A 16,869-nucleotide genomic window follows, 5' to 3' on the forward strand; every position below is an offset into this window, starting at 1 on the left:
TTAAAAGTGGGGACAGAGTTGATTTGAATGTTATTAAGCACTGTTACTTGAACAATTGCTAGATCCTGGTATCTAGCAGTCATCCAGGAAAATGTGCCTTTCTAAATGTTTGTCTTAGTTCATTATTTCTCAGTGAATGCCTGTGGAGACATGAAAGAATCCTGTCTATAATAAGCAAAATATGTTTCGGGGGTGTGATAACTGGTTTTTCTGTTACACATGAGAAGAGTGGATATTTGTCTAAATCACATGACTCTTCGGCTGCCCAGTTGTAAAAACTAAGTTTTTCAGATAGGGTGTTCAAAAATTAGAACTAGTGCTAGCTTGTTAGCTTTTTGTTCTTTCTACCTGAAGTAGGATTTCTCTATATCAACACTCTTGGCATTTTGGTCTGGAATTTTTTTTTTCTGTTCTGTGCATTGTAGAATAGCGAATGATTCGTCTTCATTGGTAAATGGCTGCCGTCCAGAGCCTCCTGAGTGTCACCTGGGTCCCCTGTTCAGCACTCCCTAGTTCTGGTCACCTCGAGGACCTGGCTTCAGCATGGTGGACTAGGTCTTTTCTGATTTGGTTGTGGACCTAGGGTGCGAGTTGCTAACATTTTGAATAACAACTTGAATGTGAGGGAGGAAATACAGCCTAGTAATGAAAATGGGGGCTGTAACTTTTAGTCAGAAATATTCTTAGACTCTGCAGACTATTCTATTTTCAGGCTCTTCTTAAATGTCAGGCTTCTATTTGTTGGCTAACATGAGAGTGACTTAAAATATTCAGCCTTACTTATTTACTTATTTATATTTTGAGATGGAGTCTCACGCTCACCCAGGCTGGAGTGCCGTGGCACAATCTCGGCTCACTGCAACCTCCGCCTCCCAGGCTCAGGAAATTCTCCTGCCTCAGCCTCCCAAGTAGCTGGGATTATAGGCATTTGCCACTGCCCTTGGCTAATTTTTGTATTTTTAGTGGGTTTTTTTTGTATTTTAGTTTCACCATGTTGACCAGGCTGGTCTGGAACTCCTGACCTCAGGCAATTTGCTCACCCAGGCCTCCCAAAGTGCTGGGATTATAGGCATGAGTGACCACGCCTGGCCTCAGCCATATTGATTTAAACTATGCTAATACTACTGGGTATAACTACTCTTCAAACACAAAATGTTGAGCTTTCCATTATATGTGAAAAGTTGATAGAACAGAATTTGCCAGTTGAAAAAACAGTCCCACAGTTAGTTCTTTTTGGAGCCCCTGAGATGAAAATTTCTGGTGAATTGAATTATTCAACTGGGTGTGACCCCATGGGCCCACTGTGGTAAGTGGCATTCTCAAAAGAGGTCTGTCTAGAGGGCAGTGACAGCTGGCCTCAAGCTTTGAGCCTGATTGCACTGTATTGGCATGATTTGTATTGGCGGAGCAGTCTTCATAAAGAAGAGCCTGCAATAAGACACAAGCCAAGAGAATGCTTGTCACCAGGTGAATGAAATGGAAAAGAGGGCTGGGTGTGGTAGCTCACATCTGTAATCCTAGCACTTTGGGAGGCCAAGGAGAGTGGATTACCTGAGGTCAGGAGTTTGAGACCAGCCTGGCCAACATGGTGAAACCCCGTCTCGGCTAAAATTACAAAAATTAGCAAGGTGTGGTGGCGCGCAGCTGCAGTTCTAGCTACTTGGGAGACTGAGACAGGAGAATCACATGAACCCGGGAGGTGGAGGTTGCAGTGAGCTGAGATCGCGCCATTACATTCCAGCCTGGGCAACAAGAGGGAAACTCCATTTCAAAAAAAAAGAAAGATAACAAAAAAAAAAGAAGTTATTAAAAATAAGAAGGAGGCTCATGCTTGTAATCTTAGCACTTTGGGTGGCTGAGGCGGGCAGATCATTTGAATGCAGGAGTTTGAGAGGGTATAGTGGCATGGACCTGTGGTCCCAGCTACTGAGGAGGCTAAGGTGGGAGGATCACCTGAGCCTGGAAGGTTGAGGCTCCAGTGAGACATGATTGCATCGCTGCACTCCAGTCTGGATGACAGAGTGAGACTCTGTCTCAGGAAAAAAAAAAAAAAAGAAGGGGTGGGTCTCCTCTTGGAACTTTGAAATGCTCATTTTCAGATAGTATACCTATAAACTGAAGAATAAATCTTAATTATTAATCTTGTTAATAAATTTAATCATAAGTTTTATTGTCTAATTCTTTTTGTTAATATGTAAAATAAACTACCTAGTATTGTTTCAGGATCTTAGATGGGAAAAATTTTAACATATGTTCTAAGCTGTAAGAACCTTGATTTTTTTTAATGCAGCAATGAGGTATGCTTAACTTCAGTTTCTAATGGGAAATAAAACCTGATTAACTTGCTTGAAATACTTGTGGGTTTTAAAATTGTGATCCTTGATAATAAGTAACTCTAATTTTGAAGTTGACCTAAATTGTGAATGAGCTATCCATTTTTACCTACACAATAGTATTGAGCAAGTCAACAGCCTACGAGAGATCCAAGCACTGAGGCGCCTGAATCCACACCCAAACATTCTTACGTTGCATGAAGTGGTTTTGTAAGTATATTTGGAGCTTGAAAAGTTATCTAAATTTGATTGGTAGACATTTTGAATATCTGCTTTGTAGCTCAGAGAGTAACCATTTTCACTTCATCTTATATCACATCACATTTTTGTGTGGGAAAATGTGCATTTGATTCTCTTTTTCTTTTTTTTTTTTTTTTTTTTTGAGACGAAGTTTCACTCTTGTTACCCAGGCTGGAGTGCAATGGCGCGATCTCGGCTCACCGCAACCTCCGCCTCCTGGGTTCAGGCAATTCTCCTGCCTCAACCTCCTCAGTAGCTGGGATTACAGGCACATGCCACCATGCCCAGCTAATGTTTTGTATTTTTAGTAGAGACGGGGTTTCACCATGTTGACCAGGATGGTCTCTATCTCTTGACCTCGTGATCCACCCGCCCCGGCCTCCCAAAGAGCTGGGATTACAGGCTTGAGCCACCATGCCCGGCTTCTCTTTTTCTTTTTTTTTGAGACAGAGTCTCTCTCTGTCACTCAGGCTAGAGTGCAGTGGCGAGATCTTGGCTCACTGCAAACTCCGCCTCCTGGTTTTAAGCAATCTCCTGCCTCAGCCTCCTGAGTAGCTGGGATTACAGGTGCCAGCCATTACGCCTGGCTAATTTTTGTATTTTTAGTAGAGATGGGGGTTTCACCATGTTAGCCAGGTTGGTCTCGGACTCCTGACCTCAGGTGATCTGCCCACCTCAGCCTCCCAAAGTGCTTGGGATTACAGGCTTGAGCCACCACACCCACCCATGATTCTTATTGTGAAAATGCTTTCATTTAGGTGAGCACACATCATAAAACCATCTGTCATGCAAATAGCCTTCCTGTAGCTCAGTTAGGCTGCTGAGGTCTTGAGTGTGAATTTTGGCCTACTGGGAAAGCACTGTTGTGTTATTTCAGGGATTGTACATTCTCACTCTGTCCTGCCAGTTGCCATTTCTGAACAGTCTCCTGTAGTCTTTCTTACTATAATTGATAACATTTTTGGGGATTTTTCACTTCTGTTCTAATTATAGAATAGTTTCCATAAAGTTTATCTATCAATCAAGAAGGCAGAGCACAGCTTATCCCTCAGTGCCTGCCTGAGCCTGGGAAACCTTCTTCCTGGCAGCTTTGTGCTGCGCTTACAGACCCCGCTGAGCCAGAGAGCCAGGCTACAGGATTTTGGGACGCTGTGGACTAGAAGGGTACCACCACTCTGAGAGGGGGCACCTTGGTGTAGAAGCTTCGCTGTGCCTCTGAGGGAGGCTGGCCTGTAATATCTGCCAAGGAACTCCAGCGCGGCCAGTTAAAGTCTAGTAGATTTTAATCAGAGGATGGAACAGTTTTAAACTCAAAGGGAAATGTCTTTTTATAACTGTGTGACTTCCTGACCTGCAGCGTTCTTAGAAGTCAGTTTGGGCCACGTCTAGAGACTGCAGTTCATATGTAATGGTCTCAACACTGCATGCACATCACGCGCTTTCCACACCCTTTACAAAGTGCTTCTGTCCAGAGTCTCACGTGGGGCTCCCAACAACCGAGACCCCTTCCAGCCAGACTGGAGGCACCGAGAGTAGAGTCTGGGGATACAGGCTCCTGCTCATGACTCTGGGAACCCTTTAAGGGCCTGCTTGAACTCAGGAGAAGTTGGTGGCTCAGCCAGCAATCTCTGTCCCCATTCTGTGTCAGCATGGATATCACACACTTTGTAATGTGACTCGTTTTTCTCTTTTTCCCCTGACTGCTTTTTGGTTTTTACTCCTTCATTGTGATTTATCCCAATTACATGGAAGGAATCTAGCTAAATTAAAATTAAATTTGCAGTCATGGAGCATGAATTAATTTTTTCTTTCTTTTTTTTTGTGACAGGGTCTCGAGACACTGTCACTTAGGCTGGAGTACAGTGGCACAAACTTGGCTTGTTGCAATCTCCACCTCCCAGGCTTAAGCAATTCTCCTGCCTCAGCCTCCTGAGTAGCTGTAACTACAGGCATGCCACCATGCCCAGCCAATTTTTGTATTTTTCATAGAGATGGGGTTTCACTTTGTTGGCCAGGCTGGTCTCAAACTCCTAACCTGAAGTGATCCACCACCTCAGCGTCCCACAGAGTGGGGTTACAGGCGTGAACCACTGTGCCTGGCCTCTTTTATTGTTTTGCTTGCCAACTCCCTAACCTTTTTCTTTTTTCTGCTGATAGTTAATTGTATATTTTGAAGATATATCTGTTTTCGACTTTTATTTTTTTATTTATTTTATTTTATTTTTTTTAGAAATGGGGTCTCGCTATGTTGCCCAGGCTGGAGTGCAGTGGCTATTCACAGGCGCGATCCCACTACTGATCAGCAGGGGAGTTTTGACCTGCTCCATTTCCGACCTGAGCCAGTTCACCCCTCCTTAGGCCACCTGGTGGTCCTCTGTTCCCGGGAGGTCACCATATCGATGCCGAACTTAGTGTGGACACCCGATCGGCATAGCGGACTCCTGGGCTCAAGCGATCCTCCCACCTCAGCCTCCTGAGTAGCTGGGACTACAGGCATGCACCACCACGCCCGACTCGACTTTTAGAATTTTGTTCAGAGTTGGGTTTTGCTGGTATTTTTATTAATTGTACCTGAAATACTGATTTAAAATCAAAGCCTTTACTGTTTTAGCGATTACACTGTAGTATTTCATGTGGTAGTGCCTTATGTTTACTAAAAATGTTTACAAGTGCTTTAAATATTGGGTTATATTTTCTGATTAAGGCAAGAAAAAATATTTTTAAAACTTGCTTTCTTCTTCAGTGACAGAAAATCTGGTTCTCTTGCACTGATATGTGAACTTATGGACATGAATATTTATGAGCTAATACGAGGTACGTAGAATAATTTGAAAGCTAATCTAAGGCCCTCTTTTAAGGCTTGTAATTCATATGTGCTTAGTTGTTCGCAACATCATGGGTCATCATAGTGCCATAGTTATATATAATATGCTGTACAGCGCCACTTCACTCACAGGGAGGCATTTCCCTGATGGCTCGTCTACTCAGAACATGGCTGCAAACAAGAAAGGAAGCCCCAGGCCCTCTGGGTGTGCATGAGATCTGGGCGAGGATGGCGGGAGGCAGCAGGGGCAGCTGTGCTGCAGAGCGCCCGCAGCCAGCCCTGCCATGGGCACATGCGCACAGGCCTGCTGGCTTGGAGTCCTCTCTGCTCCCCAGATCTGCTGTTGCTCAACATTCTGTTCTATGCCTCTAAGGCAGAGTTTTCCCTGTAAAATCATCCCCTGCATGTGAGGGAAGCTCCTGCCATTTTCCAGGGCTCTCGTTCATTTCCTTTCTTCTGAACAATGAAGCACTGTTTAGGAGAGCATGTTTGCCTGAGATGACCTCGTCAGGGCTGGTGTGGGATCCTTATAGAGGTCCCTGAGGGGAACAGGAGAAAAGGAGAGAGCTGGCTGGCCCACAGCAAGCAAAGCGTTCCTGGGGGTCTGACCTCTTGGTTGTGTTAGACGTCAGGACAAATGAACCTTGTATATCTCACTAAGAAAGCAACACAGCAAGTGCTACATTTACAAATCACATTATACCTAGAAGAGAAATAAAAAACAACTGCACCTACTGTCACATGAGTGACTATTTATGACTTGGAATTGAATTTTAGTGACAGCATCATAGATGATTTTGATGCTGTATTTCACCATTTGGGCCAAACTGAAGATGATGTGCTATGGGAAGCTTGCAGATCAATAGACTGTTTTTGTGACAAAGACACTGATGTTGAAGATAAATATGAAGAGTCCAAATAAAATTGTTTTTAGGAAGTTGGATAGTGGGAAAAAAGCATTATATCAATATTCATGTATTTTATATGTGACTTAAAATATGTGTGTGATGGTACAGTATTAACAAAATAAATAGCATAGGTAGGCAAGTCTCACTCTGTTGCCCAGGCTGGAGTGCAGTGGTACAACCCTGGCTCACTGCAACATCCGCCTCTTGGGTTCTAGCAATTCTCCTGCCTCAGCCTCCCAAGTAGCTGGGACTATAGGCACATGCTTCTACGTCCAGCTAATTTTTTGTATTTTAGTAGAGACAGGGTTTCACCATGTGGCCTCCCAAAGTGCTAGGATTATAGGCGTGAGCCACCATACCCAGCAGTAGGCAGGTTTTTCTGCATCCATAAAAGTTGATGTATATAAAACCGAGCACAGTGGCTCATGCCTGTAATCCTGGCACTTTAGGAGGCCAAGATAGGTGGATCATTTAAGGTCAGAAGTTCAAGACCATCCTGACCAACATGGTAAAAACTTGTCTTTACTAAAAATACACACAAAAAATTAGCAGGGTGTTGTGTGTGCCTGTAGTCCCAGCTGCTCAGGAGGCTGAGGCAGGAGAATCGCTTGAACCCAGGAGGTGGAGGTTGCAGTGAGTCAAGATTGTGCCACTGGACTCTAGTCTGGGCAACAGAGCGAGACTCTGTCTCAAAAAATAAAAATAAAGGCTGGGTGTGGTGGCTCATGCCTATAATCCCAGCACTTTGGGAGGCTGAGGCAGATGGATTACTTGAGGTCAAGAGTTCAAGACCAGCCTGGCTGATCAGTGAAACCTTGTCTGTACCAAAAATGTGAAAAAGCTGGGCATGGTGGCATGTGCCTGTAGTCCCATCTACTTGGGAGGCTGAGGCAGGAGAATCGCTTGAACCTGGGAGGCAGAGGTTGCAGTGAGCCAAGATTGCGCCATTGCACTCCAGATTATCCATTGAAGCGAGACTCTGTCTCAAGAAAAAATAAATACATAAATGAATAACGCAACAAGACGGGGCAATTTTCAGCAAGTTGCTGTGTGTTGGCTAGGCTGGTCTCAAACTCGAGACCTCAGGTGATCCACCCGCCTTGGCTTCACATATCAACAGTAATTAGGTGCCTCTATTCATGTAAGGCACTGAGCACCCGCTGTTGACGATGATAGTGATTTAGTGAAAACTGAATCAATCATTAAGGCTTTCGCTACCAGAATGACCATTCCTATGACACAAATTGCCACTCTTTTTTTTTTTTTTTTTTTTGAGACGGAGTTTCACTCATGTTACCCAGGCTGGAGTGCAATGGCACGATCTCGGCTCACCGCAACCTCCGCCTCCTGGGTTCAGGCAATTCTCCTGCCTCAGCCTCCTGAGTAGCTGGGATTACAGGCACGCGCCACCATGCCCAGCTAATTTTTTGCATTTTTAGTAGAGACGGGGTTTCACCATGTTGACCAGGATGGTCTCTATCTCTTGACCTCGTGATCCACCCGCCTCGGCCTCCCAAAGTGCTGGGATTACAGGCTTGAGCCACCGCGCCTGGCCAAGCCACTCTTAGGTTATTAGAATATTGAGGAGCACTATTAAAGACTAAAGAATGAGGTAATAATGAAATAAGGGAACGATCACACAGCCATTATTGAGTTGTGTACTTGTCTTTATGGCAGTGTGCACGGTCTGGCAAGAACTAGGAAGACAGAGAAGCAGCCTGTCAGAGGCGTGTTCTTGATATTGAAAGAGTATATAGCCTAGCGTCCACATAAAGTATATGAAAGTGATATAAGAGAAAAGGAATTGCTGGGGTAATTTTCTCTTTGTTGACCAGGTGTCAGATGAGGCAGAGATGGTGCGGGCTAGGAAAGTAAGGCTTTCCTGGAGGAGTGGTAGAATTAGACAGGTGCAGGAGAGGATGTCTCATTTGCGGTGACATGCCATGGGCTATTCCAGAGGCAGGGACACGGGGAACACAACAGACACAGTTCCCACCCATGTGGAGCTCACACTCGAGGAGAGAGAGGAAACAAGTGAAGAAATTATCAAGAATATATGTTAACATGATCAAGAATTCCAGAGAGGGATAAGGCTATCAGCGACTAAAACAGGCCAGTGTGTTAGAGAGTGGTAAGGTTTGAGTACTTCAGGCAAAGGGATAGCCAGTGCAAAGGCCCTGAGGCCACTGTGAGGGAAGAGACCCGTGTGGCTGGAGGACATGGAGGAGCGTTGTAGGAAATGGAGTAGGCAGCCACCAATGAGGCTGGTAGGGCGAGGGTAAGAATTTTCGTTATTCCAAGTTCAGTGGGAAGACATTATCAGGTTTTAAGGCAGGGGAGAGGTCGTTTTCAATTGATGTTTAGACCAGTGTTTCTAAAACTGTCGCAGAAGACCAGTTGTTTTATTTCTAATCTGTTGCAGACCAGAATTTTTATAAAATACAGTAAAAATGAATGACCAGAAAAGGGAACAGGTGCTTAGACCTCGCAAAATTGCTATAAACGGTTCTAAGCAGTTATTCTGTAACAACCAGTCCCCGAAACCGGCATCAGTTTATGGACAGTGCTTTGAGTAGTGCCTTTTTAGGAGGAATTCTCCAGTTGCTATTTAAAGACTAAATGTGCTGGGAGTGGGTGTGTTGATTCTCCCTTTCAGCTGGAAACAACAGCATTCCCTGTTCTCTGATGAACTCCAGAGGGATGACTGTGATGCAGACAGGTTGCCAGAGTTGTTGGGAGGACTGAAGAAGCTGACTCTGGGCTTGGCTTCTTGGAAGTCGCTTCTCACAGCTGCTGCCCATGATCGAGCTGCTGCCCCTGCCGCTGACAACACTGCGGAATAAAGGTGCTGCAGTCACCAGGCCTGGAATAGGGCCGCCTCTGCCAGGGGGAGGAGGCAGCCGTGACCTGTGCCCTCAGAATGGATGCCTTCCCTCTCTCATCTGCCCCTATGCCTGGGCCTGAAGCGTCTTTCCCAAGTGGTCCCATTTAGGCAGAGCCCAAGTCACATCTGGAACCCCCAGCTGCAAGGCAGCCTGAAGAACGTTGTTTGGACTTCCAGGCCTGCCGTGCTAGATGAGGGGGTTGGGATGTGTCCTGAGTAAGCCAGTCTGTGGGTGTGCCACGGAGGCAAGAGTGGTGTGGGAGCCTGGGGAAGGGACGGTGAAGGCGTTGTGTCCACCACTCACTTTGGAAGATTGTCCCTGCATTCTTTGGTGTGAGTTAGTAATTGGGGTGAATAGAGAATGGCTACGTCATCAGCAATCCTAGTTTGTGTATTTGGATGTCTGCGCTTACGGCTCTGGGCTCATGCCGTCTGCAGTAGGAAAGCCTGGCTTGGAATTTATGAAGAAAAACTGTAAAAGGTTAAGTATCCCTCATAATCTGACTACAGAGGCAGCTACTCTTTTACACAGCTGTATCTGATTCTGCTCTCTTTTTTAACTATTCCAGTTAAATTCATAGGGCCAGGTGCAGTGGCTCATGCGTGTAGTCCCAACTCTTTGGGAGTCCAAGGCGGGAGGATTACTTGAGCACAGGAGTTCGAGACTAGCCTGGGCAACATAGTGAGACCCTGTCTGTACAAAAAAAGTTTTCTTTTAAATAGCCAGGTGTGGTGGCATACACCTGTAGATCCAGCTACTCAGGAGGCTGAGGTGGGAGGATGGCTGGAGGCTGCAGTGAGCTATGATTGCACCACTGCACTTCAGCCTGGGCAACAGAATGAGACCTGGACACACACACAAAATTCATCTGCCTTAGTGAGTGGCTAGTCGTGGTTCTCTCCACCCTCGCTGGGAGGGGTGGTGCTGGGATGCCGTCATGATGCAGGCCACGTTGGCAGCTGTATTCCTTTAGTTAGTGCTGAGTTCAGGGAATGCCATGGTTTATCACTGTGTTCACTTATTTTTTAAAAATTGCTACTATTAAATATGACATTCCTTAGAGTCATCTTAACGAGACTATTTGGTAAAAAATAACTTGTAAAAATTACCTTGGTCAGGATAGCTACAGCCGATGAGGTAAATGCTGAGGTCATTGGCATTCACTAAGGGGCACATGAGAAACTTCTGAGTGGCTTGTTAATTGTACTCTAGTTTACTTACTGTTTGAAAACAAAAATCTGATGGGAACCAGATACAGTCTTGGACCTGGAAAGTTCTGGAGAAGCTTTTGGAGAGTGGGTAGGCAGTGCCTTCCTTTGCAAGGGTGCGGTCTCCAGCTGTTCAGACCACTGAGCCCACATTATTGCCCTGACACCCCACTCTAGCAGTAACCCCTCCTTACCCCTAGGCTGTGAATAGGGATTTTCCAGGAGGAGACCTGAGAAAGCCAGGAAGGCCGGGCACCTGAGGAGGACTCTCACCTGGGACTGAAGGCATCCGAGAAGCACAGATTCCTGGCCACCATTCCCGTTTGTGGCTCCATTAGGTCTAGGTTCAGGCCTTGCTGTTTTTTTTTTTTTTTTTTCTGAGATGGAGTCTCACTCTGTTTCCCAGGCTGGAGTGCAGTGGTGTGATCTCGGCTCACTGCAACCTCTGCCGCCCAGGTTCAGGCGATTCTCCTGCCTCAGCTTCCCGAGTAGCTGGGATTACAGGTGCCTGCCACCACACCTGGCTGATTTTTATAGTTTTAGTAGAGATGGGGTTTCACCATCTTGGCCATGCTGGTCTTGAACTCCTGACCTCGTGATCCACCTGCCTTGGCCACCCAAAATGCTGGGATTACAGGCATGAGCCACCACACCTGGCCGAAATCTGCTTTTTAAAAGACTCCTAGGTGATTATGAAGATTGGATAGACTTTTCCTAAAAGATTCCATGTTTCCCAAGTTCAGATGACGCTAATGACAGTTTTATGATGTGAGTCAGATTTGAATGTGTTGACATTGCTGGGAAGGGCATTCCTAGGATGGAACATCAGGAGGGTAAGTACTAAACAGGAGAGCTTTGGGAGCATCCAGAGAAGAGTGCACATGTGACTTCCTCTCAGCATTCAATAAGCAAGAAGGCTGAGGTGGCGCATGGTTCTCGAAGCGAGGACCCGGGACTAGTAGCTGCATCTGGGCTCTTAGGCCACTTATGGGGCCCCACTGCAGACGTCCTGAAGCAGAAATGTGGTGGTTGAAAACGAGGAGGGGCAGTCTGTGTCTTAGCAACCCACTCACAGGAGTCCAAGAACCCTTGTGGTGGAGAGGAATTGGTTGAAGGGTGTCTTGAGTGCCAGGCTAAGTCAGGGGTCAGTGAGACTGGGTCTGATGGCAAGACCCAGGAGCACCTGATGAGACAAACTTCCAGCAGCTCATCCTGCTGCATGTGTGAAGGGGAATGCAAAGTTGCCTTCTTTTCAGCTGTATATAGATATTAATTGAATAAGATTCCAGAATTCCTCAAGCTTGAGAAAGCTGATAAAGGCCTTACTTTTGATTCTTTTGATTTTAATTCTGGAAAATTGATGATAAATTATGTGAAACAATAAAAAGATGATAATAGTACATGAAAAAGTTAATTGCAGCCGGGCACAGTGGCTCACGCCTGTAATCCCAGCACTTTGGGAGGCTGAGGCAGGCAGATCATGAGGTCAGAAGTTCAAGACCAGCCTGGCCAACATGGTGAAACCCTGTCTCTACCAAAAATATAAAAATTAGCCAGGTGTGGTGGTGGGTGCCTGTAATCCCAGCTACTCGGGAGGCTGAGGTGGGAGAACCTCTTGAACCCAGGAGGTGGAGGTTACAGTGAGCTGAGATCACGCTATTGTACTCCAGCCAGGGCAACAAGAGTGAAACTCCTCCAAAAAAAAGAAAGAAAAAGTTCATTGCACCTAGACATTTTACAATTTAAATTACTTTCTATTTATATATTATAAACAGTTAAGTAGAGAAAAAGAATAATTTTAGTTTTCAAAATAAATTGCAAACTTAGGACCAAAAGGGTCAAATGCCATATGTGCTGATGGAGAGAGAAAGTGGATTTCCAAACTGTTAAGTGAACATGTCGTTGTGCAGATTTCAAACTTAATGACTTAAAACACGCACTTTGAAAATTCAAATCAAGTAAAGTTGACATCTTCTGGAACAAGGGTAAACTGTGATGCCGGGTGTGTGGTATGAAGAGTCTTCAAACATAGTAGAAAGCCAAGGCACCAAGGCACAGCCAGTTCGGGCAGTGAGTGCAGGGCGGCCGCAGGGCACTGCACCAGATGCGCTAAATGGCCCCTCCTGTGGACTGGGAACTGAAAGCAGCTGAATGAACTTCTTGAAGTGTGATCTGTCCCCCTTTAAAGTGGAAATCTCCACATATACAGGAAAGCCTAGCGGAACACTGGGTTTAGGAGTGACTCCGGACATTTTCATCGTCAGCGTAGGCTGGCCGAGGCTGTCATACCATGCTACTCTGGTGACCATCGCTCAGTGCTATTCCCACTGAAACCACAGCACACACGCTCTGAATGTTACAGAGCGGTGGCCAGTGTTGGAGGTGATGCACGTGCTAATTGCGCTGATTTCATCCTTACACATTGTATGTACGGATCAAAATAACACTCTGGATCCCATGAATAGGTACAATTACTACGTGTCCATTAAAAATAAAAAAAAATTCAATTCTGTCATTCTTTAATAACGTCTATTGATTGTTTCTTCATTTTTTAATTGGCAGTTTCCCAAACCTGCTTTACTCGTTTCAAAACTCAGAAAAACCATGTGTGCTGGAGCAGAGGTGGAGTCACTGTGCAGCTCACAAGGCTGGCTTGCCCGGTGCCTTCCAAAACAGGCCCTTTCGGTGTCTTCACCATCTTTTTATATTTTGATAAATTTGCAAAAATAAGATATTTCAACCTCTCCCACGTCATACTTCCCCTCTTTGAGAGTAACCATGGAACGCCTTGGATGTGTCTGGAATCTCGTTAGGGGGTGGCTGGGATATGTTTATGTGCTTTGCGTCTCTTCCATGTATTAATAGTTACATTATTGCTGGCCATCTCATTTTGGGATGTCTTCTAGGAATACTCTGAATGTGGTTAGTTCAAAGATTAAAGAGCATTCACTCCATAGAAAACTTGAAATATGAAATCTTATAGCTCAGATATGAAAGAAACTTAGCAGAAGTTTCCCCAAATTTGACAACAGTCTTAAAAATTACATGGTGTGGCCGGGCGCGGTGGCTCAAGCCTGTAATCCCAGCACTTTGGGAGGCCGAGGCGGGTGGATCACGAGGTCAAGAGATCGAGACCATCCTGGTCAACATGGTGAAACCCCGTCTCTACTAAAAATGCAAAAAAAACATTGGCTGGGCATGGTGGCGCGTGCCTGTAATCCCAGCTACTGAGGAGGTTGAGGCAGGAGAATTGCCTGAACCCAGGAGGCAGAGGTTGCGGTGAGCCGAGATCGCGCCATTGCACTCCAGCCTGGGTAACAAGAGTGAAACTCCTTCTCAAAAAAAAAAAAAAAAAAATTACATGGTGTTCCTAATACCTAGTTGAGGATGTGAAAGAAACCTCTATAAACTGTCAAAAAGAAAAATAAAAAAGCAATTTTCCATTAAAAATATATGTGCTGTATAATTTTAAATGAGAGCATGCCAGTATACAGAATTTTTTTTTTTTTTTTGAGACAGAGTTTCATTCCTGTTGCCCAGGCTAGAGTGCATTGGCGCAATCTCAGCTCACTCCAACCTCCGCCTCCCGGGTTCAAGCAGTTTTCTAGCCTCAGACTCCTGAGTAGCTGGGATTACAGGTGCCTGCCACCACACCCAGCTGATTTTTGTATTTTTAGTAAAGATGGGGTTTTGCCCTGTTGGCCAGGCTGGTCTCGAACTCCTGACCTCAAGTGATTCACCCACCTCAGCCTCCCAAAGTGCTGGGATTATAGGTGTGAGCCACTATGCCCGGCCAATATATGGAAATTTAAATGGTATGTTTTAGGTACACCACATATTTCCTAAGACTACTTCAGATTATTTTTCACAGGGGAAGTTAGATTTTCACACATTATTAAATAAAAATGGATTATTTTTATTTCAAAAAAGAGGATATGTACCGTCAGTAACCATATTTGCCTATTTTCTTGATTGTACAGGGAGAAGATACCCATTATCAGAAAAAAAAATTATGCACTATATGTACCAGTTATGTAAATCCCTTGATCATATTCACAGGTATGCTCTTAAGAGATTTGACAGCCTGAAATTAATAAAATGTGTTAGCATTCAAGTTCAAGAATCTGAATCAATGAAGTGTAATTAATTCTATTTTTCCTTTTATACTGAATGCAGAAATGGAATATTTCACAGAGATGTGAAACCAGAGAATATCCTCATAAAGGTAAGAGCCTTTACATGAAAGCTGAGTATCAGAAGAAAGGTTGAATAGAAAACTCCCCCCACCAGAGGAGCTTTCAGTCCATGTAGCTAGACAGCTTGTTTGTTACGGTATTTTTTGCCTCTCAGGTTGTAAAAAATGTTTTATTTAATAAATGCCAGCAACATAACTGACTGTGCACCTGGAAGAAAATAACAGGAAGTACCCTTGAAACACTGCAGACCACAATGAGCCCCATTCAGATGGCCATTCGAAACCCCTGGAGGTAAATGTGGCAGAGGCAGGATTGGAGCGCAGGTTCGTCTCACTCGAAAGCAGTCTCACTCGAAAGCCACTAAACCCCCTGTGGCTAAGCCGTACAATTTGCTGTTCCCGGAGCCTGTCACTGGCTGTCAGCAGGCTCCTCTGAGGCTTTGTGGCTAAAGAGCCCTGCCGGGCCGGCTGGCGGCATGACCGGACAGACGACTAGTGTCATTCATTTGTAGAAGCGCCACGATCTAACCATTTTCAAAACCTGTAGACATTTGGAAATATGTGTAAAACATAGCCAGAATATTTGTAAACCTGTTCCACTGAATAGAAACATCACTTCCTTATCTGCCAGAGGCACTTTCAGGTGCTCATAACACCGGCAATTTGTATTTTACAGACTAGATGCTAGTAATTTTCCCTCTGGTGCATAAACATTTGGAGTGGTTTGTATTACGATAGCCACATAATGAGATGTTACTTGTCCTGCTTCTCTCCCCCTGCAGCAGGATGTCCTGAAATTAGGGGACTTTGGCTCCTGCCGGAGTGTCTATTCCAAGCAGCCGTACACGGAATACATCTCCACCCGCTGGTACCGGGCCCCGGAGTGCCTCCTCACTGACGGGTTCTACACATACAAGATGGACCTGTGGAGCGCCGGCTGCGTGTTCTACGAGATCGCCAGGTAGTGCCAGCCTGGCTCCTGCGGCGGGAGGGTGGAACAGCCAGGCTCGCGCTCCTTCCCCTGCAGTCCAGGTGTCATGGTCATTCTGGTTTTGTTTTTGTTTAATTGTTTTTAATTTAACAGCAAGTAGACTAGGCTTTCATTTTACTTTTGTCGAATATTCGTCCTGGCCTACCCTTCCCAGAGTGGAGCACCAACCCTCAGTTGTTCTCCTTCACACACACCCCAGCGGTGTTGGAGCTGCCTCCTTGGGCTTGCCGTGAGGGGCTTGACGGGGCTGCTGCCCTGGAGCAGAGGAAGCATGCCCACTGCCCCTCCTGGGGCTGCCATGGGGAGGGGTGACTCGGGCCTCCCCTGAGAGGTGCAGTTATATCAGGTAGGGTGCCGTGGCCACTGGTGTGAGGATGACATACCATCTGGTACAGTTGAACTCTAGAAAGCCCTAATCCCAGCCCTCCTTGCTCCAGCCTCCAAACCCCTCACTCCCCTCAGCCTTTGGGAAGGAGCAGTGGTCCTGGGATGAGGCGACAGGGGGCGGGTCCCACTTAGAGGTGAATGGTGTTGAGTTGAAGAAGCGCACGGGGGTGGAGGTGGCCTCTAGCAGGCGGCAGTGAGGTTACGGTCCGGCGGCACATCTGAGGGATCACAGTCTGTCCCACCTGCTCGGCCACTACAGAAATACGGAGAGATGCGCGCTTGAGGACACACTCTCCTTTGATCCGGACGGTTCCTACTGATAACTTTTCATTTTGGAAAGCCGACTGGCAATTTCACTGAAGCCAGAGTGTCAACTGAGAATCCCTTCTCATGAGCCCAGGTCCTGTGAGTTCATCTGGAGGGGCAGGCGTCAGGAGCACCGGCACACAGGGCAGCCCAGCGCACCAGCTGCCGAGCTGGACCGGGCTGACCTCCCCACGAGGAGCTGTTTCCAGCTCACCCGCGTTTCCTCCTCTCTGCTTTAGTCACAAGATCCTGCTGTTTTCTGGAATAGAAGCTAGGCCTACCACCAGAGGGTATTTTCAAACCTTCTTTGTGGCATGTAATAGGAATTGAATTTATTTATACGGGTTTAAAGTCTTTTCCCCACAATTCCAAAACCATAAAAGCTCTGGAAACCAAAAGGTTTCTTGGGACTCATCTGGTGACAAAACCTGACCTGCCTCACCCTGAATTTGTCAGCAAAACTCCCCTTGGCTGATGGGAGGCTCACTGTGGGGTTATTTATCATGGGTAGTGTGAATTAGTCATATTTCACTGCAGACAGTGCGCTGGACAGATGTTGGAATGTGGCTGTCTTTTGCCTCTTAGAAAACAC

At 45.8% G+C, this 16,869-nt stretch overlaps 1 protein-coding gene across 15 annotated transcripts in view; it reads left to right on the plus strand.

Moving 5' to 3' along the window:
• The window catches only part of MOK (MOK protein kinase), a 47,939-nt gene that overhangs the window by 20,594 nt on the left and 10,476 nt on the right, over positions 1-16,869 (plus strand). For 7 of the 15 annotated variants that reach the window (XM_032287348.1, XM_032287353.1, XM_032287351.1 and 4 more), the window contains 5 exons: positions 2,454-2,543; positions 5,317-5,387; positions 14,379-14,457; positions 14,575-14,623; positions 15,376-15,554. In XM_032287348.1, coding sequence (XP_032143239.1) covers positions 2,454-2,543; positions 5,317-5,387; positions 14,379-14,457; positions 14,575-14,623; positions 15,376-15,554 — 468 coding nt within the window. Of the gene's footprint in view, positions 1-2,453; positions 2,544-5,316; positions 5,388-12,139; positions 12,864-14,378; positions 14,458-14,574; positions 14,624-15,375; positions 15,555-16,869 lie in introns of those variants that run through there. The other 8 variants (XM_032287349.1, XM_032287352.1, XM_032287354.1 and 5 more) reach the window with 4 other exon arrangements.

Source organism: Sapajus apella, unplaced genomic scaffold, assembly GCF_009761245.1.
Source record: "Sapajus apella isolate SASKATOON/1434 unplaced genomic scaffold, GSC_monkey_1.0 scaffold20, whole genome shotgun sequence".
Classification (NCBI taxonomy): domain Eukaryota; kingdom Metazoa; phylum Chordata; class Mammalia; order Primates; family Cebidae; genus Sapajus; species Sapajus apella.